The sequence below is a fragment of the Schistocerca piceifrons genome, chromosome 8 (genome assembly GCF_021461385.2).
Source record: "Schistocerca piceifrons isolate TAMUIC-IGC-003096 chromosome 8, iqSchPice1.1, whole genome shotgun sequence".
NCBI lineage: Eukaryota > Metazoa > Arthropoda > Insecta > Orthoptera > Acrididae > Schistocerca > Schistocerca piceifrons.
In genome coordinates, this window is record NC_060145.1 from 385,320,441 (window position 1) to 385,347,478 (window position 27,038).

The window sequence follows — 27,038 nt, forward strand, 5'->3', positions numbered from 1 at the left end:
TTCACGAATGCAACAGCATTTGAATTGTGACGGCGTGATGTATGGAGGTTGGACCGGCACTGGGGGCGTGCTCGGATAACCGAAGTGATTAAGGTGACTGCTCACAATAAGCACGAAATCGGGGTTTGAGTACCGATACGACACAAAAATGGTTCAAATGGCTCTGAGCACTATGGGACTCAACTGCTGAGGTTATTAGTCCCCTAGAACTTAGAACTAGTTAAACCTAACTAACCTAAGGACATCACAAACATCCATGCCCGAGGCAGGATTCGAACCTGCGACTGTAGCGGTCTTGCGGTTCCAGACTGCAGCGCCTTTAACCGCACGGCCACTTCGGCCGGCTGATACGACACAAATTTTCGTTTGTCGCGAGTGGTTGCTGCTAATGTGTATGCACAATATGTGAATTCATTTCATATCTTTTCGGCGCCAATTTCACATTGGGGAATTTTCTTACAATATATTGTTAAAGTTCAGTAATTGATTTGATAATCAGCTGCAGCTTTACGAACTGATAATCCCTCTTTTTTTGCCTCCTTAGTACTACATGCTTGATGTGTGGTACAACCTGTAGTCGATTTCTCATTTTTATAATTTTACGATGCTTTTACGTGAAACAAGCGAAAAACTACTAAAGAACATAGATTATCACATGTGGCAACCATTCCCCGCAGTTTTTTGTGACAAACAAATCTCTAACAGACATTTCTAACAAAAACCGAGTTAGAAAAACAAACCGTGATCCAAATCTCAATGCTGAAGAAGATTAACATTGTGAAACTGTTACTAAATAATAGAAAGTAGTTAGTATAGGGACTTCACTGAGTACAGAGTGAATAATGAGAGTTAATTACACCAATAATCGAATACTTTAAGCCGAAAAAGAAACACAAATACACCAATAACATTCAGAATATTATGATCGTATTGCGATTTTAGTCTATATCGCTACGACGCAGCAGCAACTGAGATCTGAGACTTGTGACAGCCAACAAGTGTGACAAAGCGCACACTCCGCTGCAGAGTGAAAATCTTATTCTGGAAACAAGTGTGACAATCTGCCGCAGCGTTCCCTGCTGAGAAATTAACTAAAATACTGTATAATCAGCACATCGAAAAGGCAATACCACACATTAATCATTAATCATTTTATTGTCTTTTCTATTATATGCACAGAAGACAATAATTTGGACTGTTTACTGTAAAACCCATTCAGAAAATTACTATGTGAATAATGAAGAGAAACATATTGAGAATCAGTAGCAGACACACGAAGACAAATAAGTTTGTCATGGAATAGACTGGATTGGAAATGTAACTGCGTGCTGGACAAAATAAAGATCACCGAGAAAGAAATTATCTGCCTAAATGTGAAGGGTGTAAGTTATCTTGCCTATCTCAAGGTGAATGAAATATTTTCCAGGTCAGTTTCATTTAGTCCACCATGCATGACTTATGAACGGGGAACGGAGATGGGCGGGATCTGTCACCAGATGGATGGATGAGTGACGGAGGAAGATAAGAAAAACGTCGAGATGATGACGAAATTGAAGGGGGACAAACGATAGAAGAAAACATGCAGGAGCAATTTGGGTTAGGACGACCGCATTGCAAGTCTAGAGGACGCCATGATCCAACATTTGATGTCAAATGGCTGTTGATTTTTATGGCCGTTTGTGATTTATCAATGAATCACAGTTTCAGGCCATCAGTTGGCGTTAAAGATGAAAGTCTGTCAACAATTATCTCAACTTATTAGAAGTAAAGAATGCTATAATGATAGAAATTGCCATGCATTTTAATCTATTCCAGATGTGTAGTACTTACAACAGCAGTAGCGATGACTTGGAAACAAATGGAGATCGTGTTGCAGAAGAGCAGTACGGAAGTGGCGCGGCTGAGAACTTTCCGCAGGAGTCTCACACAGCTGGAACAGAGAACGGATAAGAGATGAGTTTCTTTCTATTACAATGCAGAACTTAGTACTTGCGTGATAACCAACCGCGACCCTATTACAGATTTATTCGAACTTCTGATGATCCTTTATTCTAACATTAAACTAACGTCTCAAATTCTGACATTTTCCTTTCTCTTTGGGTGATTTCTTCAGTTACACAATTTTTCCCAGTTTATAATTCAGACTACAGGCTTCTCTAGAACGAGTGAAGAAGTTCTATAGACTGGATATTTCGAAACTGAATTATTTCGTATTCTGAGGATTGTCACTGCGTAATTAGCTGCATAAAACCAAATGGTTCAAATGGCTCTGAGCACTATGGGACTTAATATCTGAGGTCATCAGTCCCCTAGAACTTAGAACTACTTAAACTTAACTAACCTAAGGTCATCACACACATCCATGCCCGAGGCACGATTCGAACCTGCGACCGTAGCGGTCGCGCGGTTCCAGACTGTAGCGCCTAGAACCGCTCGACCACACCGGCCGGGCAGAGTTCATCATATAATTTGGCAACAAAGGAGTATCTTCCAAGACAGTAAAATACGCAGTGAACAAATATGTGCATCTTAGTATTTCTTGACAAAATAATCTCAAAATTTTAATCATTTTATTTTTGTTCACCACAAGTTTCTACAGTTCTACAGAAACTTTCCTTATGCGTGAAGGCAAAAAATGAATCAACGAATCCGTAGCTTTAGTGCGAGAATTAACGTTCTAAATTTGTCAGATGTTTCAACTTTTTGAAGACTCACGTACGATGGTGTGGATTCTTCGTTCCTACCTTCTTATTACCATCAGAGGCTGACAGATGACTTCTAACTATTCTAAAACTCACTCTCGCGTATTTCATTTACGTAACAATAGCTGACTATATCTCTGGTGATCAGTTTTTATACACCAGCACTACAACACGTTCTCGTAGTTTGAAGTATCTCAGAACAGATTATCGCACATCAATTAAAAGCCTCGGTTTACCAACATCGTAATTATGACAGATATGTTTGAATTACTGTTCTCTAATTCAATGTTCATCTCTTTATCTTCAGAACCCGTACCTCTTACATCTGACACAGCAATAATTATTGTCTTCGTAATGCCTAAACATTTGTTCTTCTTTGTATCACGACGTTCCCATTGGAATCACACCGTTTACCTGTGCAGAGAATTGCAATTATATAGTTTGCACTGCTATGACTCATTCCGCACAGCAAGCAAGCAAGAGTCTTTTCGATCACTGATTAGCAATGACAACACACCAACCGACCTTCTCCTGTGGTCTGATCGTTCGTGGAATATTTATAGCCACCAAAAAACTTCGTAATGTCATTGTGATACCTATAAAATGTAATTGTTACTACTTGTCTTAATCGCACATTGCATCTAATTGTATCTATTTTCATCATCTGCAGGTAACGTATTCTGGAGATCCAGTAAATACTACCCTCCCACGAAAAGCCTTGTATAGCTATTTCTTTTTATTCTGCTGAACTATAAACGTCTAGATAATTAATTTGATTTTGTATTTTGACCACCATCGTAATCCTTTGAGTTACTTAGTAATGTATGTCAGTATGTCATTGGCGAGAATTTGTGACTTTTCCAATATACTGCAACTGTTGTTAATCAGTTTATTGCGTTATTTTTGGTTTTAATATCGTCAGTTTACCAGTGCTGAGTGGATTGGTTCTTTGTCTTACTGCTGATTTATTTTGAATTTATAACCAGTTCTTAGAGGTTTATGTGCATAAAAACTTGTGTGCAACTCTACCTACCAGGTTACAAGTTCGGTGTTGGTTGCTAGGCGTGGAATGTATTTTGGTTAAGTATTCTTTAGTTGCAGTTATCTCATAGCATATCTTGCAACGAGACGACCTCACGTCACTGGTGAGAAATTTGGTGTTAATGTGTTCCAGACCTAAAGACCTGGTCATTTTTCGTGTGCACGTCATTGCAGAATTTGTTTAGTAGGCTATTTTAGGCCTGAACAATGGTTCTTGGGAAAACAGACATCTGGAGACGAAAGTGAAACGGGTTTCAGTGTCTTCCGAAACTGTCCTCTGTTGTTACTCTTGTTAAAACCGTATGGCGGAAAAACGTTTTAGATAGCAGTGAGTGGACGTATGATTTATGTCAACGTTTTCAATTCTACCCTTCGATTACATCATGGATGTCACAAACAAAACTACCTTTGTGAGTGTAAGTAAAAAATAGTTTTACCGTTTGATTTTGCATAATTCGGAACGCAGTGGAACTTTCGTTTTCTGTAGCTCGGCATGTGAAGGACACTATACATCGTGGACAAACCGGTATGCACACGCCACGCTTGGAGTTGTAGTCTAAGGCTTCGAACAACCTGTCCTCACCACAAGTGTGCCTTATTTCCCGTATACTCCGGATGTGGCCCAGTGTGACTTCGAGTATTCAGAAAGAGAAGACACATTTACTACGAGGTAGACAATTTTTCCACCGACGACAAAGTGAATCAGGAAAGGCTAAACTCCATTAGGTAGGACGGTAGATTCTATCGTCAAGTATGGAATATTTGTGCCTCACGGAAAAAGTTTCTTGAATAAGTACGGTTATTATTTCAAAATATAATCACAAGCAATCGTGTTACAGATAGCTTCTGTCCTGTCACCGTGACGAATAAAAAAGGGTGGCAATATGAGCGATTAATTGACTAGATCGATTCGTATTAAATGTGCCGGACCGTAATGTGGTGAACGACATCAGATATTGTTAATTTATTGCGGTGATAGTGCAGGAGCAATAAATTAGCAACAGCAGCAAATAAAGTTACATACATGCTTCCTAAGTGCAAACTCTCCCTAACATCCCAATTACGCGAAGCCTCGGGTGCAGCTATTTAGGAGTTTTTTCTCGGAACCTGTAGATACACTCTATTTAAACGCTTCTAAAATCATGCACAAAATAGCCAGTGGCTCTACTGCCAAGGTACCCCATGGTGGCTGTAAAGCTGTATCACAATGCAATGCCGCTCCCATTGTGGTCTTTGCAGCATGTGCTCGGGGTCACAGGCTTTGTTTGGTACGGCACAGAGCGTCCCTCAGATGTACACACCGTGGGGTTCTCCTAAGGATGACGGAAGCGTTCAGTATCATACCGGCAGAGGCTCTTCTCGTCACTCTAGGAATATGCCCCGCTTACATTACAGAGCATATTAGTTGCGGCGAGATAATATAAATAAAATACAAGAAATAACCTGGTTCCAGAATAACTAATACGTTAGATCTTGAAGATTGGGCACTTGACAAATGTCAACAGTACTGGACAGAGGAGAGACTACATTTGAATCGCATCATTCCCAGCAGAGATAAGGGTCATTTTATGAAAGGAGAAACTGCCGTGGTACAGAAGGAAACTGAAAGGAATACGCAGTGAGACGCACACAAATGATACTTTTATTCTCTAGTTGGCGCTTTCCACAACTCTGCATGCAAACAGGACTGAAGAGATAGTAGTGACGCTTTGGATGCTGTTCATAAAATAAGTAGTAATGAGTAAAATAGTATTTTCCTGTGTGCATAGCGCGTTCTCATCTCTCGCGATGCGAGGGTACGTCAAGCATCGTCGAACATTATCGTTTTGGTGATCCGGGTGTTATTGTGTGGGGAGGGATATCACTGCATCAGTGTATTGACACTTTTGTGAATTATGAATCGCCGTGACTTCACAGTAATTATTGCCTTTGACTAGAAGTATCATTTCTGTTCGCCTCATTGCGTATTTCTTTCAGCTACCTTCTGCAATATACAGCAGTGGATCTTTCTATGTATGATCAGAGTTTCATAGGACAATGTTACTTGGCAGTGAGGGAGATATACTGAAGTCATAATGTCTTGAATATATACAGTAGTGTCATTACAGTTTAGAGTCAGCATATATAAACTGTTAACATTGATATAACTAAATGTTACAGCATCTTCATTGATATCACTTCTATATATACGAGGGCTGTTCGGAACGTAAGGTCAGATCGGTCGCGAATGAAAATCAAAAAAATTTTATCTGCAACAGTTAGCCACACCTTCCAACTACCTCTCTAAATAGTCGCTGCTCCGACTTAGACATTTGTCGCGATGTTGTAGAGACTTTCCAGTACCCTTGTGACAGAAAGCCGGCGCCTGTGCTTTCCAGCCGGCTGAAGTGGCCGAGCGGTTCTAGGCGCTACAGTCTGGAGCCGCTCGACCGCTACGGTCGCAGGTTCGAATCCTGCCTCGGGCATGGATGTGTGTGATGTCCTTAGGTTAGTTCGGTTTAAGTAGTTCTAAGTTCTAGGGGACTGATGACCTCAGAAGTTAAGTCCCATAGTGCTCAGAGCCATTTGAAACATTTTTTGTGCTTTCCACCAATTCTCTACGCTGGTTTACCTTTCGTTATTTGTGACAAAATGTTGTCTTCGTAGACAGAGGTTCATGTGAGCAGAGATGAACAACGGAGGAAGACAATTAAAGGCTGTCTTGTGGGTGATCAAACAGTTTCCATATAAAACGCTGCAGGACCATCTTCATTGCCCCAGCAGAACGTGGCTGAAAATTGTCTTGAAGAAAGAAACGCATGACATTTATGTTTTGTGTGCTGCAGAGCTTCAGGCGAAATCTTTCACCAGTTCCACCTACTTGTCAAGGAGACACTGTTGTTTTAGGCATTTCTACACGATCGCTTTGAACTCTGAAACCTTACCATCCGAACACGCCTTGCAAGGTAAGTCACGGCCCTCCACCATCTCTTTCACCTCAGAATTGCTACCCCCATATAGTCTGTGCGAGACGCTCTTTGCTAGAACGTTCAGAAATTTCCAGAGACCAGGCTAGAGGCAAAAGCCAGGTGATTAAGGTGACTGTTCACGATAAGTAGGGAATCTGGATTAGAGCCCCAGTCTTGCACAGCTTTTCAGTTGTAACAACGTATTCAAAGCGAGCGAATACATGGTACTAGAACGTGGACATATCGTGAATGGAGGGCGTTTAGGACGATTCACCTCTGAGATAGCGCATGCACAATGCTTTCGACATGCGACGCGGAGGGGGATTGGTACTCTTGCCAAATCTCTCAATTTTCGCGGGCTGTCCCGATTTTCAGAGGAGTCACGAGCTATTCTGAGTAAAGCTTATGCAGAAAGCCAAATGTAGGAAATTTGAAATTCAATGCGTATTCAGTTGAAAACAGGTCGAGCACATGAAAATTCCGAAATGAGTGAATTAATCGATAGCGGTATCCTATAACGCTAGAATACGGCGCGACTGGAGGTCGCGACCAGCCGAAGAACGAAGGGCAACAACGCACTGGCCGCCGCCCGCTGCGGTGGCGGGGGTCATTGGTGGGAACAACGTACTGGTCCGCCAACCGGGAACAATGTGCGGAACGTGGTTCTGCCATTTCTGCGGGCTGCTCTGCAGACGACCGCCGACAGCCGCGGTGCGTGGACTTGGTCTGTCCCTCTACTCTGCAGGTCCCGTTGCATTGCTTGCCGTCTCAGTTGTTTCGAACGAAATACCACCGACGGACGGATTTTTTTTTTTTTGTTCTAGTTATTGTAAGTAGTAACCTAAAAGGAAAGTGCCTGCGGAAGGTGCGGTGGGCGTCGTTTGAAGAAGGAAAGACATTGCAGAAGCAGAAAAGACATATACTGGGCGCTATCCTTCCCTGCAGAAAAGAAATACCAATGAGTTTGTATCGCCTTCTACAAGGAGTAAGAAACTATGAGGATATTTTTTTAATGACATCAGAATGTGAACGTCTTCCTTCGACGAACTACTTTCCAAAATTAGAGGAACGATAACTGGAATGATACCAAACGCACTCGTGAATAGACACTGAAGAAAAGCTGCTGGTAACGATCAGAGAATATTATTACTATTTGATTTCAATATTTTAATATCATGAAGTTTCATATAATCAAGCACATAGATTAATAAGAAAAACATTTTCGAAATTCCTGCAATCCATCTGTGGCGTACAGCAAACCAGTGCTTAACAATATTGGTTAAAAACAGTCTTGGTTGCAATTTTAGTTTATTTTTCAACTACGCGTTTCGCCTTATTTAGCCATCTTCAGGTTGATCTTAATTTGGTACTTCTTACAACGATCCTTTAGACAGTGTAGTCAAAGGACATCGTCGAATACATCAGGCCAATATCGCTTTCGTTAAACTCAGTAAAAACGTACATCTAGTAAAGTTTCACTTTTTAAACTGCTGATTTTCCGATATTCTTTCACAAAAGCATCTACTGGATTTTTCCACTTCTTTTGCAGCGACAAACCTCAAAGGAAATGGATAAGAGGCGTTAAAAAAAAAAAAACGAGCCGGAGGCATATTACAGAAACCATTACCTGTATGTTAGAAGTATTGACCCTGGCTATTGAAACACTTGTCCCACTGTGACAGAAGGCGGTGGATGACTGTCTCATAATATTCCCGGGCCTGCAATGTGAACCAGATCCGCATGTACAGCTGGACGACGTCGTCCGACGTGAATCGTTTGCCGCTCAGCGCCTTTTTACGGGGACCAAAAATGGCGTAATCACAGGGAGTGAGCTCCGGACTGTATGGAGGGTGACCGAGAACCTCCCGTTTGAATTTCTGCAAGAGTGCCGCGACTGTGTTGGCCGTATGGGGCTTTGCATAGTCGTGGAGTAGAATGGAATGACCCCAGGGTGAGATTTCCTGGTCGTTTTGATTTCATCGCTTGGCGAAGGGTGGTCAAGGTTTGCAAGTAACGCTGAGCATTCACTGTTGTCCCGTCCTGCAGGAAGTGAATCAGAAGGGGGCCTTCTTGGCCAAAGAAGAACGTCAGCATAACCTTTCCTGCACTCGTGTGCATATGGAGTAAGCTGAAAACATAGACTCAATTTCAGTTTTGACAATGTAATGATAACGTAATTCAATACCTTAAAGTTAATCAGTTAATAAATATAAAGGGAATAAAGTAGGAAGAAACATTATCATTTGAGCATGACCCTTACACTGTGAAAGATTATATAGTGTCAATGTTTTTCTGGTTTGTTCCCTATATATTTATTTACTGTTTAAAGTTTTGGAGTATGTCACTATTACACTGTCAAAGATATCATTCACTCTTTGTTTGCCAGGGATCCCTATACTTATTGGATGTAGAACTCTGATCTCAAAGCAAGGGGCGCGCCTACAGATTCTTATGATCTGCATAGTTAGCCATATTATGACTAGGCAAACAAATTTCCGTCTGTCTGTACGTGATAAAGAATTGCTACTTATTCCTGGATTTGAACTTAAAAAAAAAACATCCGATGTAATAGGCTGATGTGGAAGCAGAACCAAAAAGTATTTTCATTGAACGCTCTCGTGACATTTCGTGGCAACCATGTTGTAATTAGGCAAGAAACGAAATAGAGCATCTTTGGCTGGGGCGTTCAGACAGCTGGGGTTCTACATTCAAATTGTATAGATGTCACTGGTGTTTGCACCTCACTCTTCATGTGTGATATCTTTTTTGATGTTGTTCATCAGTACTGTACCCTCATTGAAGACGATAGTCAATGAAAGTCTGATGATGGCCTTGTAAACGGAAAACCATTTGTCGAAATAATACTGTAGAACATCGACAATTTTTCATTTATAATTCTTTAATCGTACATCACTGCTTATGAAGAGAAATAAAAGCCTCAGATGGGATCTTAAAGAAGAAGAAAAAGTAAGATACAGAAAGAAGCGAAAGGGATAAAAAAATGTTCAGATGTGTGTGAATTCCTAACGGACCAAACTGCTGAGGTCATCGATCCCTAGACTTACACGCTACTTAAGCTAACTTATGCTAAGAACAACACACACACACACACATGCCCGAGGGAGGACTCGAACTTCCGGCGGGAGGGGTCGCGCAATCCGTGACATGGCGCCTCTAACCGCGCAGCCACACTTTGCGGCGAAAAGGACATGAGACTATAATGGATGAGTAGCGAATACAGAATTCCGAAACATGGGAGAAGGGGCGTTCTATGACCAAGGAAGAAAGGAGAAGAACGTCAGATTTGAGGCCTAAGAAACCACCAAGAGTTTAATCACTGATTATGACGGTCAGGAGTCAAGGACGGATTGGATTACCATGGTTGTTGATACCCCTTCATATGTGGTGTAGTCCAGTTCCTGCATTTGAATCTCGTTCTGTTGGAAAATTTCAGTTGTGGCGCAGATGAATAATAACGGAATACCTTCGTTGATGAACCGATTTCTTCGACTAGCATGTTTCCGTTCATAGTAGCATTTACTGAAAGTATCTAAACGTAAGATACTAATTAATTACTTACCTTATAATGGTCTGGTGGTGCTGAATATTCCCAATCAGCCGTTGATATATTTCGGCTTCCGAGACTGTGGAACTTCTGCTGTGCAGGAAATCAGAAAAGGCTCCATCAACCAAGAACGGCGATGATTTCGGCAGTACCTGGACATATGAGTCCTGGACTATACTTTCAGTGATGGTAACACCACTTGGTGACTGCTTTAGAGTTGGAGTAACGCCAGCTGCGAGATTGTCATTCAGGACCGCCAGTTCGGCGGCCACTTGCAGTATCAAGGCTATCAGGGAGCCGTCGATGAGCACTGTAGTCTCAGACATAGCAAATCCAAAAGCCAGTTCAAGGCTGTACAGTATCTCATAGACCGGTGAGGCTCGAGCATCGAACGGCAGCCATATAGGAACGGGAATATCTCTGCTGATGGAGGAAGTATTCTTGGATATTGCAGCCATTATGTTCCTGACAATGGGAGCCAGCAGCCAGTACGCTGTGTTGATTCTGTACGTCACCTGTAAAACCAAAACACTGTCTACAATTGCTGATCGTAATATTGCTGCATATCTAAACTGCAAACTAGGAGGCCACTCCACCTGGGGGACCGCACCACATAAATGCAAAGTTTAAAAAAAGTCTTAGTTTTAATACTGTAATGTAGGACCTCTTTTAACCTCCTTAGTTATCACGTAGCATGTATGCTTCATCCAAATTTTATTGTTTTTGTATCTCAGGGAGTAAATTAAACTCGCTGCAGTTCGTTGTAGTATATATGAGAGATGGGCCGTTCGCGAACTAACGGGTCCAAAGGAACGGTTCATCAAGATGAACGGAGCGAGTGATTCATAGTTCACTTCGGTCGCGGTTTTCTACTCATAGTTTTTTTAAATGGAACCACGTTAGTTTTGTTAGCGCATCTGAACATATAAACAAATACGTAATTAGTGCCGTTTGTTGCATTGTAAAATGTTAATTACATCCGGAGATATTGTAAACTAGAGTTGACGCTTGAAACCTCCGACACGGGCCACGGTCGGCGAGCAGCATCTGCAGGGACATGTTTACGATGACGACCGTGTTTACGAGTGTGGCTGTAGTGCACTGTTGTGGTTTGGTCTAGCTGTCGCAGTGTCCGCATGTAGCGCTTGCTGCTATTGTTATTCTGCATTCGTCTCCGCACGCAGACCAACTGTAGTAGACCGTGTTACCAGACGTCTGTGATAGTGTAGTGTTGTAGGAACTGTGACCAGGGTGTATTCGAACTCTGAAAAGGCGGATATGATACTCATCTATGGCGAGTGTCGACGAAATGCAGCTGAAGCCTGCAGGGTGTATGCAGAACGGTATCCGGACAGAGGGCATCCAACGAGCCGCACATTGCAAAACATCTACCGCCAACTGTATGCAACAGGTATGGCCGTAGCACGCAAACGGGTCCGTAACAGGCCCGTCACAGGAGAAGCGGGTGCAGTTAGTGTGTTAGCTGCTGTTGCCATGAATCCACACATGAGTACAAGGGACATTGCGAGAGCCGGTGGACTGAGTCAAAGTAGTGTCATGCGCATACTGCATCGTCACCGCTTTCACCCGTTTCATGTGTCGCTACATCAGCAATTACATGGTGATGACTTTAATCATCGAGTGCAATTTTGTCAATGGGCATTAACAGAGAATGCGTTGCAGTTCTGCCTGTTTACCGATGAAGCGGGTTTCACAAACCACGGGGCAGTGAATCTACGGAACATGCATTACTGGTCCGTGGACAATCCTCGCTGGCTCAGACAGGTAGAACGACAGCGATCGTGGACTGTAAACGAACTACATTTTCAGATTCCATCGGCATTGTTTTCATTATTTTTATGTGTTTGGTGTTAAATTTTCTGAGTAGTGTACATTTCAGTTATTTCATAACAGAAATAGTATTCGCTTGCAACATGTTCTACAATTTTGATGAATCACACCAATCCCTTAAGTTTGGTTCGTCAGCATTGTTTTTTCCCAAGACAATACGTCGATCAAAAATGTAAAATCTAAGTTCAGGACTGAGGTCAAATGTAAAAGACTTTACATGTGACAAGGGCCTTATCGACCATACGCCTGCTCTAAGAGTCTCTTCCATTTCTTTCTGTCGAGTGCACTGTTTGTTCACTCCGTGTTGATGTCCATCCTAACAGTGTTCTCTGGAATGTTATATTGCCGCCTAATTCTGGATCTGCCTCTCCCTCTCGTTCTATATAGTGTCGTGCACAACGCTATTTTACATGGTCTACTTTCCGTCTTTCTTGCTCTTGTTTAGCACTTCGATGATGTTACGGTAATTGTACAGCCCTCTTAATTCTTCATTTTTTCTTATTCTCCGCTCCATGTTGTCTTCATCATACGTCGGTCTAAGAAATTTTGTTAGTATTTTTCTTTTGAATATTAACAGTTTTTCTTTATCTTTCTTTCTAAATATTACTGCTGCTCATTGGTATAATGTTACCAGTATACTAGTCGATTGATAGAAGCAGATTTTGAAGTTAGTACTAATTCAGATTTTGATAAAACAAAAAGCTATTTTTCACGCTGTTGCTACATAGGTGTCTCTTTCTATATCTTTTCTACCGTTGTTACTAAAGGGACTCACTAAGTACTTAAAGCTGTCAAATGTCTTGAAAGCACATCCATCAAAAGTGTATCACTTTGACTTTACTCAGTTATGACCAGATATTCTGCTTTTTATTCATTAACAGTAATCCTGTTTTCTCAATGAGTTTGTAATAAGTCTGCATCATTCTGATACATTCTGTTTTGGAAATACTTATTAATGCTACGTCATCTGCATGTTTAGTGACGTTCATACCCTGAAATTGGATCCGTTATGGATTAGTTTCAGTAAATTCTATATCGATCTTCCCTAAGACGAGGTTAAATAAAATAGGTGAAATGTAGTCCCCTTCTCTCAATCCAATTTCTCTTGTGGCTGTCTTTGTACGACATGGCGTTTCATCTTTACATGTTTTAACTAATCTGATTAGCTTTTATGATAATTTCAGATTCGCTCATTATATTTAGGATTCTCTGCCGGTATATGCTGCCGTAAGCCTTTTTGAAATCTAAAAATAATATGTGGGCATCTGCACTGAAACCCCGCGCATTCTCTGTTATTTGCCGTAGAGTGAATAAATGATGGATCTGTTTCTTCGGAAATCGCGTTGATGATCACCAGTTAGTTCTCCAGTTATTGGGATCAATCTGTTTAATAGGTAAATAGCTAGAATTTCTTACATGATATCTACTAAAGTAATTCCTGTGCAGTTATCGGTGACAAGAAGTAGACAAATTAATTCATATGGGTTTATTCGGAAAAATTTTCTGTAAGTAGCTGATATGTACTAAGCCAACTATCACCTCCCAAACCTTGCGCTTGCTGCCTTGAAATTCCCAGTGGAGCCTGGTCAAAGTCATGGTTCAGCACTTAGGAAAATCGCCAAGTCTTGTAGAAGAATAGTTAACAGGATTATAGTACTTCGATTTGCAGTAATAATATTTCTTTCGCAACTCATTCCATCCAAACAAGGGCCCATAAAATTTTATCTACTTTCTGAAGACAGAAGCGTATTCTTGAGCACATGGAACACGTGAAAAGGATTTTCATGTTGTTGTTGTTGTTGTGGTCTTCAGTCCTGAGACTGGTTTGATGCAGCTCTCCATGCTACTTTATCCTGTGCAAGCTTCTTCATCTCCCAGTACCTACTGCAACCTACATCCTTCTGAATCTGTTTAGTGTATTTATCTCTTGGTCACCCTCTACGATTTTTACCCCACCACGCTGCCCTCCAATACCAAATTGGTGATCCCTTGATGCCTCAGAATATGCCCCACTGACCGGTACCTTCTCCTAGTCAAGTTGTGCCACAAATTTCTCTTCTCTCCAATTCTTTTCAATACCTCCTCATTAGTTATGTGATCTACCCATCTAATCTTCAGCATTCTTCTGTAGCACCACATTTCGAAAGCTTCTATTCTCTTCTTGTCCAAACTATTTATCGTCCACGTTTCACTTTCATAGATGGCTACACTCCATACAAATACTTTCAGAAACGACTTCCTGACACTTAAATCTATACTCTATGTTAACAAATTTACCTTCTTCAGAAACGTTTTCCTTTCCATTGCCAGTCTACATTTTATATCCTCTCTACTTCGACCATCCTCAGTTATTTTGCTCCCCAAATAGCAAAACTCATTTACTACTTTAAGCCTCTCATTTCATAATCTAATTCCCGCAGCATCACCCGATTTAATTCTACTACATTCCATTATCCTTGTTTTGGTTCTGTTGATGTTCATCTTATATACTAGTTTCAAGACACTGTCCATTCCGTTCAACTGCTCTTCCAAGTCCTTTGCTGTCTCTGACAGAATTACAGTGTCATCGGCGATCCTCAAAGTTTTTATTTCTTCTCCATGTATTTTAATTCCTACAGGATTTTCATATAAGTATATATGTTATAACAGATACGTTATCATAAAAGCATATAAGTATATAAGGAGACGATGTCGGCAACTTTTTTATTTAAATTAAATATAAGTAAAACATTTTTTCTCTTTTTTACGTTCCTTATGTTATCATGTCTAACAATCATGTTTGCTTGTAGTTACAATATTTTATTTTTAAATCTGAAACACAGATGTCTGTATCGACATAAACCTCTTTTCGTGATGACTGGGTGTTGTGTGGTGTCCTTAGGTTAGTTAGGTTTAAGTAGTTCTAAGTTCTAGGGGACTGATGACCATAGATGTTTTCCCATAGTGCTCAGAGCCATTTGAACAATTTTTAAACCTCTTTTAAAAAGAATTCGGATTTTCATTGTGATGTTAATAAATCGTGTTGAGTATTGAAACGCGTTTCATTCGTGTAATTTTTGTTACCTAATCAATTCAATCGATCATGTTTTGTATAACAATTGTACAATTAAATAATAAACATTAAACACTTCATTGTTGATCTAAAATGCTATTTTTTCCTGCTATTTATCAGAAATCACTAATTCCGACACACACTTGAGGCTATATGGAATGTAATGAAACGAGAGACAGGGTAACAGCCTCAGCACAGTGTAACATCAGTGCTGAACTAAATGGAAGGGTTATAAATGATGAGTCAAAGGTCGAGAATATATATAATAATCATATTTGAAATGTAGTAGAAAGCGTAGGGACAAACAGCTGAAGCAAACAATCACAGAAGTATGTTGAAAAAGTAACTCTCTAAAATTAAGTCTTATGAATTAATCACCAGTGTCTTCTCCTGAATTTAAGAACATTATGTATCCTCTAAAAAATAAAAGGTCATCTGGTTTTGATGGTATTTCCGATAGATTACTAAAGATTTGTTCCAATATTTTATTTTACATTTCGCTATGACCGGTTTCGGCTAATGCCACCTTAAGATCATAAAATATTCTGATTTATTAACGTCAAACTAAACATGTAGGTACATAGCACTTACTATCTTGATCACATAAATTTTTACATTTCACTATGTCCGGTTTCGGCTACTGCCATCTTCAGATCATAAAATATTCTGATGTGGTATTAATGTCAAACTAAACATGTAGGATATAGCACGTACTACGTACCTACATGTTTAGTTTGACGTTGATACCACGTCAGAATATTTTATGATCTGAAGATGGCAGTAGCCGAAACCGGTCATAGTGAAATGTAAAAATTTATGTGATGAAGACGAACCTGTAAAATAAAGTGCCAAAAATATGATCACGGACTCATTTTCTGACGTTATGACTTCAATTGAATGCTCCAATATAATAAGCTCAGTCTTATCTGAAATAAGTAATGCATCAGTAACTCAAAAGATTTTCGAGAGCGACAGAAATATGCCGTTGTTAAACCCCTCTTTAAGAAAAATAATAAGAGAGATGTCAACAACTGCCGACCTGTTTCACCGCTGACATCATTTTCTAAAATTTTTGAGAAGGTGATGTATTCTAGAACAGAGTCTCACCTTTGTGGCAATAATACCCTCAGTAAATCACATCTGAGTTTCAGAAGAGTTTCTCTACTGAGAATGACATTTACATATTCATTCGCCAAATTTTACAAGCATTACGTATTAAAAAAAAATCGGATGGTATTTTCTTTGTGAATCATGGTATTCTCTTAGATAAACTGAAGTTTTATGGGATTGATAATATAGCCAAGCAGTGGATAATGTCACATCTAACCAATGGGTAATTCAACCAGTACAGTCTAGTGACATAATTCTGTCTAGGCAGAAATCATGTTCGGGCTTCCCAAAGGTCCAGTCTTAGGTCCACTACTTTTCCTCACACATGTGAACGATCTTCCACCTAATATGCAACAGTCAGAATCAGAATTAGTAATTTTTGTCGATGACACTAGTATTGTAATCAGCTCATAGTACAAAAATAGAAGAAAGTCTGAGGTGAAGAGGTTAGGTCAGGAGAGGAATTCCTCACGGAACGCTTGAAACAGTCAGCAGACTAATGACTAAAATACACTGGTATACAAAGTTAAAGCAACAAACCGCTATTTCCCCATTCTGTGTCTAATTCACGATATAATCATGCAAACTGACAAGAGGTGTCCATACGATTATGTTCTGGGCGGGAGGTGGCACTCCGGTCAACGGAAAACCACGCCAACAATATCGCCAGGGCATTTATCAAACGGAGTAGTGTTCGTAGGGTAATCCCTCATCCACAACTGCTGTGTACACAGTCACAGATGGTGCAGTATGGCACAGAGAAGACGCCTACCAGACTCTCGGCCGTGGAGAGCCATATGAAGAATGGAAGCAGGAGTGCAGCAAACTGATGTGTCCCAATGGCTTTCCTTTCTCGGATGCGGCGACAGCTTATAGAGACCGAAGCTGTATCCCGAAGACCAGGGCAGGATCGACTATTTGTGAGATCAGAAAGAGAGGACCGTTATTTGGTTGTAAGTGCATGGCTGTACCGCCTCAGTAGTGCACTGCAACTGGCGTCTGACCCCAGAACATCGACTGGCCTTGTGGTATCGAGACAAACGGTGTACAGAAGGCTTCGGCAGAGTGGTCTTTATTGTCGGAGATCTGCTGTTTGTGTACTTCTGACGCGGCTTCACAGAAGGGAAAATCTACAGTGGATTTGCCGGCATACCGCCGGACGGTCGAACAGGGGGCCAATGTTCTTTTCACAGATTGTAACGCTGGAAATGCATATCCTCCTATTTCCATCTATTGTACTATAAATTTTTTCCTTATTTTGTTACCTGAAGATATGACATTTCTGTGTCTTTATATATTGTAATTATTTTGCTATTTGTATATATATATATATATATATATATATATATATATATATATATGTCGACGTATAATTGGTTTGTTTTGTAAATATTATTTGTATTTTTAAGCTGGGTCTGGCCTAGGGAAAACTATGCTATCGAACGATTACATCGATAGGTCGTGTGGAGAACCAAAGTGTTTAGGATCTTTGGTAGTGTCAACTCTGCCGCATGGAGCGCGGCCAGAGAGGGGTCTGTCGGGAGTAGGGCGGTGGAGCAGGTGTGTCGAGTGACGCTCCCGCGAGTTGACGCGCTTCCGGTGTTTGGCAGCATGTAATTGCGCTCGACTTGCTTAGATAGTTTCTGACACGGTGTCGCGGACGGGAAGCATTAGCTGGCGCACATCAAGAGCCCGTTTCGCCTGGTGACCATGTCGAGAAAGAGATGCGCCGACATCCAGCTTCTGCAACAGCGACGGCCGTCAATGAGTGACTGTCGCCACATCCTCCATCGACGGCTTCAAACCTTCAATCAACCAACAAGGAAGACTGGAAGCACGTAAGGTTTTAGAACTGTATGGTAGACCCCAGCTATTCAAACTGTTCCATTTGCATAACTAAAATTACAGCAACTTAGCATGAACATTGGTGCTCATTGTCCCAATTGCATTACCAAGCAAGGTCCCTTCCTTTTCCGAAATGAACCCGAGTGTCGTTGAAATTCAAACGCCAGCATTAAAGTAATATCATTCCATTTCACTGCTTTAATTTCAAGACGGCTTCAAACCTTCAATCAACCAACAAGGAAGACTGGAAGCACGTAAGGTTTTAGAACTGTATGGTAGACCCCAGCTATTCAAACTGTTCCATTTGCATAACTAAAATTACAGCAACTTAGCATGAACATTGGTGCTCATTGTCCCAATTGCATTACCAAGCAAGGTCCCTTCCTTTTCCGAAATGAACCCGAGTGTCGTTGAAATTCAAACGCCAGCATTAAAGTAATATCATTCCATTTCACTGCTTTAATTTCAAAGTTCAGATAAAGTATTCATAGTTGGCTACAATATTTAGATTACACAAGCACAAATTAAGAGTGCGAGTTTTGTTACCATATTTTAGCTTACCTGTGACTGCAGCTCAGCTTGGTACGTACTAAATTTTACTATTGTTAATTGTTCAGAATCATTTAATTCAGGTTCAAAGTTAAATATCTTATTTCTAAATTGCGTAGATTCAAGTAGCTTTTTAAATGATTGTTGAGGTAGCCCAAGACTAACCTTATTTTACTGAATTTCGATGTACTTCAGAAACAACGTTCACTATTAATTTCAGTCACTAAATTTTCCGGTTTTATTAATTCTTTTGCTAAATTAAGTCAGAGTGTAGCGAAATTTATTACTTCTGACACAACACGTGTCAACCTTCAGTTGCCACGCTTTTAGTGCTAATTATATGTGCATTAATCTTTCATTTTCAGTAATTATAGTAGTTGTCCATAGGACTGGCGACCGTAATTTTCTCCAAATCTCAAATATCCAATTAACGCCAATTAATTTTTAACGTAACGACCGCTTATTTACTTTCTTTATTAATTTTACCCTTTCCTCAAAATTAATTTACACCGATTTCATTTGCATTTTTCCTTTCATTTAGATGTAACCCTTTCCTCCCTCTGTACCGACAAATTAACTTCGGTGACGATTGCTTTTCCCAAAATTCCATTAGGTGCTTGCGGTTTAATTTTTCACTGTCATTAAGGTCGATAAGTGAGTGGGAGGTTACAAGATGAGTCCCCATTTGGTCTCGAGAGTGCTTCACGACGGATTCGCATCTGGAGGGAACGTGGAACACGATTTCGGAACTCACACTTTCTGGAAAGAGACGGACTGATGTGGGCAGGGATTATGTTAACCACGCGTACACCTCTTCACGAAATTGTACGGGTGAACCCGCAAGGTTTAACTGCCATCAAGTATCGTGACGAGATCTTAGGACCTCATGTACGGTTCTTGCGAGATGCTGTGGCCACCGACTTCGTATAGATGGACGATAATGCTTGACCTCGAAGACCACAGGTGGTTGGTGTTTTCTTGGAATCGGAAAATGCTCCACCATGGCGTGACCTGCTCCCTCTCCCAATCTGAGGCCCGTAGAGCATATCTGAGGTGCACAAGGAGATGGGTTGCCTCACGTCAGGATCCACCAGCCACTCTCTAGCAATTTTGAGCAGCCCTTGTGATATTCGCTATTTTTGGCTTAATTAAAACAGCAAATTCAGCCAGAAGGCAAATACTTGTTTATAAAGAATGATTAATATATAATAAGGCGTCGCATGGCGACGGTGGAATTTTCTAGATAATGTAATTCGTCGTCTTTGGGCGGCAATATAAACAGAAAAATACGGGCAGATATGCGATCCTTAACTATTTTGTTCACTGGGGAACAAATGAAGCCTTGAGCGCTAAAAAGACTTGTACTGTTTTTCTGAAGTAAGACGGACGCAGATTTGTGGCAGTCTGATCTAATTTTTACTAAATGTATAAAAACGTGTATGTCTGAGTTGAGTGAAGTGTAAAGAACTGTTATAACTTACCGTGACGACGCACGAGCGACTCAAAGAAGACAATGGCTATATAAAAGAGCGCTAAATGGACATGATACGGACATAAAAATCTACCGTCATTGTTGTATTAAGCTTAAGGTACGATATATGTTTTAGTTATAATAAATATTTGTTCTGGGAATACTGAATCATTTAGCAGTGCTCATTTCTATTATCTCCTCAGTATTATTTTCATTTTAATTATGCATTTTGCTAATATTACAGACTCCAAGATCAGCAGTCCAATGTGCGTGTTACCTTGATAAAAAGAAAACTGTTTTATCGTCTTCTTGCATCAGCTTTAATATTGAGTTTCTCTTTTGTGTGATGTTACAGTTGTTTTTGCGCCCTTAAGAACTTTCTGGTCCCTTAGGAAATTTTTTTATCATAACAATAACTTCACAACCGGGTATGATCGTATCTACGATCATGAAGTAATTAGAAAGACGATAACGCAACTTCTTAATCAATAGCACGCTAGTTGTGACTGCCTCAAGCCACGCGAAACTGCAAGTAAAAACTAATCACATCTCATAATGCAATATTTTATGACAATGGTCAATCCATGATTCTTACGCCAACTGTGATTGAAAAAACAGTAAACTAAATCTCAATTTCCAACTTTCCATTGAATAGCAACATCACTTCTATTTTGCAACATCACACTTGGCGCCCGAACAGGGACTTGACCAAAAATTAGTTCAAATTCTTGGAAAATTTTCTATGTGCTTGTGTTAATAAATGTTCTGTCGTTTCATGTACACATCGTCTCTCTGTGAGAATAACGGTCAATAATGCAGTTTAATTACCGAGAGAAAAGAAAAGAAAAGAGACGCGAATTTGCTGAGACAACCTAGTGCAAACCAAGCCATCAAAAAGTAAGTCAGAATTTTGCATACGCAGTGTAGTGCTTCAGTAGCAACGTTGCTTTTCCAAGTCGATCCACATCCTTTCTATCTCCTTCCCGCTATAGAAAATCTGCTTTATTTTATCTTTCAAAGTAAAATTATTCGTAGTCTGATAATAGAAATTATTTCTCCCCATTGTTAGTATAGCTGTATTACATTCTCAACATGGTGGATAGTGTGCGCAATTTGCAGTGAAGAGCATCTTCATTCATTTGTCTGAAACGGTTAGGTTCCATCTTGTCTTCTTGCCAGATAGAATTTCATTTGTTGCTCACGCGAGAGTGGTGCTCTTAGCGGACTCACCACGTCACTGACAAACGACGAAAGCCTTGCGTAGCACGTGATTTACTAACGAAAATGGCAGATAGTAAACAGAGACAGGTGACAACAGGAGACGGGAGTGAAGACGTTAATAGTATTCCATACCCTTTACGATCGCGAACGGTAGGTTCCCGTGTGGAAACTGAACTAACCATGTCTGTAACAGGGGAAAGTGACCCTAAAGTCCAAATTCTTCCCGCTGCAGCTACAAATGACCTCGATGCGTTAATGGAAATGCTGAAACAACAGTTTGACGCAGTAAATGAGACTATAAAAACACAAAATGAGACTGTTAACGCCCGATTAGATGCTGTAAGCGAATCAGTAAAAACACAAAATGAGACTATAAAAACACAAAATGAGACTGTTAACGCCCGATTAGATGCTGTAAGCGAATCATTAAAAACACAGCTAGGCACAATCAAAACAGATCTGCATAAAGAAATTACGGCTGAATTAAATACCCATTTGGGTGAGGTGCAAACTAAGATCAGTGATCAAATTCAGAAAATGCAGAAACAGGTGAAAAGTGAAATAGCTGAAGTATCTGGAACATTAAACACAAAAATTCAGGCAGCTACCAAAGAAATAAACTCAGTTAGAAATGCAGTATCTGACATTGAAGGTGTAGTGGAGGATCTGTCGAGGCAGATAGACTCAATCAATATTGAAGAACAGGTTAAGAGCACCGTGAAAGCACACACGGAGGCATTGTCGGAACACTACGGTGAATGGATAAAGGGTAAAGATATTTTTATCGAAAAGAAGGTCAGGGAGGAGCTTAGGGAGACTGTCAAGGATGTAACTTATGAAATCTTAGCTGCTCCTGGTAAGTCGGGAGACACAGTGGTTTCTGAATTGGGACAGATTCGGAGGACACTTACACGGGATCTTCCCGAGTGGAAGCAGCAAGTAGTGGACGAAGTCAGAATGCTGAGAAACTGTGTAGAAAATCCGCACACGCATACGCAAACTATAGGGAACAACTCTTTAGACGGTGACGAATGTCAGTCAACTCCTTATTGTTCACCGCCTGATTACATGCAAAACAACAGTCCTGTTGAGTCCCGAGTAGGGAAAATAAATGATCCGCCCACAATCGTGAGTTTAATGCAAGAGGAAAGTGTGATTAAGCATCGCACTTTTCCTGTTTTTCATCCGCAGAAGCGAGAAATACACCCCATCGTGTTCCTAAAGAATTTTTCCGGCATATTTCCCAGGAGCTGGACAGACAGACAGCGTATTCAGTTCGTCACTGGCTTTATTTCTGGTGATGCAGCATTATGGGGAACGGAAATGGTAGACACGTGTAGGAATTATGAAGAGTTTGAGAAAATGTTCTTGGCAAAATTTTGGAGTAATGGGGTACAGCAAAGATTAAGGAAGGAGGTGTATGGTGCGGAAATTTTCAATGAGAAGCATGGAAGTCTCCGGCGATACTTCGAGAAGTATCTAGCAAAAATTAAATTCTGGGATTCTCCGATTTCTTCCAAGGACGTAATTATGATTCTCAAAAGCAAACTCCCTGTGTCTATTAGAGAGAAATTAGTAAATGTGTCCGAAGAAGACACGGATGTATTCCTTTCTGTGCTGGATTCCTTAGATTTAATTAGCGAGGATGTGCGCTCCAAGGTTGGCAGCGGCAAATTCTTCCCTGGCAGCCAGCAGAATGCATCGCACGCGGACAACAATGCGCCCAAGGAGAGAGCGAGCTACTGCGACCGCTGTTACCAACCTGCCAGCGGTTATCAAAACGCAAACGGCAATAACTTTAAACGGAAGCAGAAAACCAATTACAGTAATCAGCAGAGATACCACCCAATTTACAACCACCAGGTACAACATCAGTACGGAAACCCACCCTTTAATTCTGCGCCTGAGCAGTATGGAAATTCTCCACAAACTAGTGGTAATTTTTCAAATGGACCAGTGTACAATCAAAGTTATAGGTCGAAAAATAGCAAGTGGCATGGGCAAGGCGGAGGCCACCCAGCACATCAGAACAACTTTTCACAGAATAGAGGACCGTGGAACAATTTTCAAACGGTACCAAATGCGAACTTTCCTTCACAATGAAATGATTCTGCCGGCAACCAAAAGATCGGGCGACAGCAGACGTCTCAAGTATTTTATTCACAAGTGAATGCACCCAGTGGATTTTACCCCTCTACACCGGCATTTGTACCACATAACCAGCACCAATATGAAACGGAACAAACACTTAAGGCCATGAATGACAAACAGGTTAAACATCCTGCGGAAAATTAGAGGCAGCACCTTTCAGCCTCCTAGAGGTCGCTGCCGGTTCCAGTGGGGGCACTAACGAATACTCTGATTCTGAGTATGTTAATGCGATACGGTACGACCATGAGACCGACTTACGAGATGACCTTGCACCTGACCTAGAAGCTCAAGACATTAATGACATTTATGATGAACAGGTCCAGGCTTCGATTAAGATTTCTATTGCCAACATTCCTGTCACAGCCATTGTTGATACAGGAGCAAACATCAATGTGATGTCATCATGTCTCTTCAGACAGGTGTCTTCTGTTTCAAAAGTTTTATCATTGCCGATTCAGGGCTGCTCCATATCGGGAGCGATTGGTCCATTGAAACAGAGAGTTAGTTTACAGACGCAGCTTCAACTGCAGATAGAATCTGTTTCGGTTTCTTACCTCTTGCGTACTGGAAATTTCCTTGTGTGAACTGTTAATGATAAGTATTGTGTTGAACAGCGCACTGACTACATGGTAACGGCTATTACATGTAAACTTTAAGTATTAAATGCTATGTATGAAAAAATTGTTTATAGTGATGGACATTGAACTGATATTTCTTCAACAAGCTGAAGCAGGAAATTGGGGTTGCACCAAGAATTTCAATTTAATTTTAAGTTAGTATTAAGAAAAAAAAGTGCTTGCGAGGCGATTGCCCGGAGCTATATAAATATGTAAAGGTGAGAAATGGAGAAGGATGCGTAAATAAGCACTTCTCTCAAGGTACAAGAAGATTTATAGATTTATTTTTAGTAATGTAAGTACTTGAAGTTCTGTTGTAAAAGCCCAAATTACCTGCTTAAAAAAAAAGGGGGTACATGTTCAAACACTCCAGACAGTGGACAGGAGTAGAAGAAATAGCTTAAAGTTCAGTTAAAGCGTGCTGTTAAATGGAAAAACAAGTGGTAACCCGCATGTGTTCACGCAAGGAGACAATAAGCTGTAGTAAACTAAGTAAGGTGAAATACAGTACAAATGGAGGCAAACCATGAAGCATCAATAATGTAGCGTAAGTACTCCACGAGGCCATTAATTGCTATGAAAGTAAACTATTTCCCTGTGATCTGAGCCCAATGTAAAGAGTATATGAGGAATGTTAGCTGACGAATTGATTTCAGTAGAATAAAGGTACTAAATAACCACACAGCAAGCCCCCTGTATCATAAATAAGTCCAAGTAAAGATCTTCAGAAGATTTGTAGTGTAATCTAGCAACCATTCAATACCCTAATTGAAGGCTAATCCAAAGAACAAGCAATTCAGTGATATTTAAACTTAATACTGACTATAACCAGAGTAAGACGTAGAAGTAGAAAAGCATGCTGTAATGAAAGACGTTGAAATTTATATATGTGCCTATGTTTATTATGATAATTTTATTTACATGCAGATTTTATTGCAAAAATGTCTCCTAAGACACTCCTCTTATGAAATCCATTTTCCTTGTGCCCGTTCCTTTTGATCCTGGTTCATTAACCCAGACTAAGGGTCGACTTGTAAAAGGCACGTGTGCTTCGGGGCAAAGCAGTGCTTATGAGAAATGAGACACGTAGCGTGATGAACTTCGCTAGCTTTGGTAATGTTTGTTATGGACCGGTTGCGTAAACCCAGTGAACTGTCGGTAATTCCATTCATACGAAAAATAGTAGACGCGCGTTACCCTATTTTTTTTTAACAGAGAACGATTGCTGAGTGCATGAAGCGAAGAGGGAGAACTATTGTTATCCAGTCTGCCCTCAAATATAAAAAAAATTTGGCAAGCACAAAGGAAAGCACAAAAGGAAGAAAAAAGATTCAGCGTTAAATGTGTACTCGTTAAGTAGTAGATATGCTGCGTGGCAGTAGAAAATGATCTTGGGAGCACTAAAGAATAAATGCAACGAGTGTTGCGAAACCTGTAGTTTTCATAATGAGGAGATGAGCACTTAAAAGAAAGTTTGAAAGAATATTTTTAGTTTCACTAGTGAAAGCAAACCTTGAGATATAAAGAGTCCATTCATAAAGCAGTTGTTCACTGGACTTAACAAAAGGAGTGACCATTAATTGTAAATATTAGCTCGTAAGTGATCTTTTGTAAATAGTAGAATATAAGTCTTTCTGTACCAATGGAGGAAACCTGCAAAATTAATTGTTTTGTAAATGAACTCCATCGGCGAAGGAACTAAGCACGAATGCTGTGTGAAGATGCACACTAAAGTGCGACGTGCATAATAAAAATAACTGTTCACTGTATACTAGTGGTAGTGTTGTACTGCAAGTGTAAAAAAGGAAGTCAAGGCTACGACAACAGGTGCAACGCAAAGTTCAGTGTTGTTCTAAGTGCAGCGACAGCTAAAACATTCGTCGTCACTTACCTGTGAGCCTCTTGGGAGGCAGTTGACAGAAGTATGGAGGCAACTTCAGTGTCCGGCTCCTCCGATGGGAAACGCGCGCGAGGTGTTTGTATCGACGCACTCGTGTGATACGAAGTTCACAAAAAGAAGGAGCAATCTACGACCAGCAGCTCTGTTACAGCCTTAGCGCGAACGGCTACTGAGTATTGGAGCTCACGCAACACTGTGCAGCCGCTGTGAGTGGCTGACGTGTGGGTGACGAAACAATCCAAACTTTAAACTGCTAACCGCCATGACTTCCATCGTACATACTGGAGGAAAGACATTTGTACACTTGTGTGACTACATCTTCGTATGTAAATTAAGCAATTTTCTTGAGTTGAAGTTAAGATGAGTGACAAGTAGATTGTTAGATTACTCAGACCTTAAAGCCATTAATACCGGCACTCCTGAACACTGCTAAAATGAATTACAATCCTGTCTCTTGATGGACAAAGAAAATGAATGTGCACTATAGGAAGACCCTAAACTCCAGACCAGTCCCGATCCTTAACAAATGTATCCAATAGGTTATAAGTTATACTAATAATTTTCTACTTCTTCTGTTTCATATTGTAAATAAAAACCCGGGAAGCCGCATGAATTCCTGGCACCACAGTGGAAAGGACAGATGTACTGCATGATGAACGCCGTAGACAGCTAACACAGAAAGTGAAAGCATCACGAAGTGTAGTGCTACGTTATTAAACTGTAATTGAACCACAAGGAGTCAACAGATGCTCGAACATTGTCCACTCTAGTTTAGTGAAAATAAGCACTCACTGTACTTATGTATTAGTTGTTAAGCTCAAGAGAAAGTAATTCCTGAATTCTATCCCCTGAAGTGCGAAATGAACGTTCACTTATTGTTATAAGCAAATATGGACCAAACTTAAATAGGCACATAAATGTTAATCTTGGTATTATGGAATGAAGTGACTGATGAACAAAGAATGAAAAACTTTTTTTTGAAAAATGATAAATATCTGATATATGTTTATAAATG

At 40.4% G+C, this 27,038-nt stretch overlaps 1 protein-coding gene across 1 annotated transcript in view; it reads right to left on the reverse strand.

Moving 5' to 3' along the window:
• The window catches only part of LOC124712368, a 69,810-nt gene that overhangs the window by 23,955 nt on the left and 18,817 nt on the right, over positions 1-27,038 (reverse strand). The window contains exon 3 of the mRNA XM_047242663.1: positions 10,409-10,771. Within this exon, the coding sequence (XP_047098619.1) occupies positions 10,409-10,771 (363 nt within the window). The remainder of the gene's footprint in view (positions 1-10,408; positions 10,772-27,038) is intronic.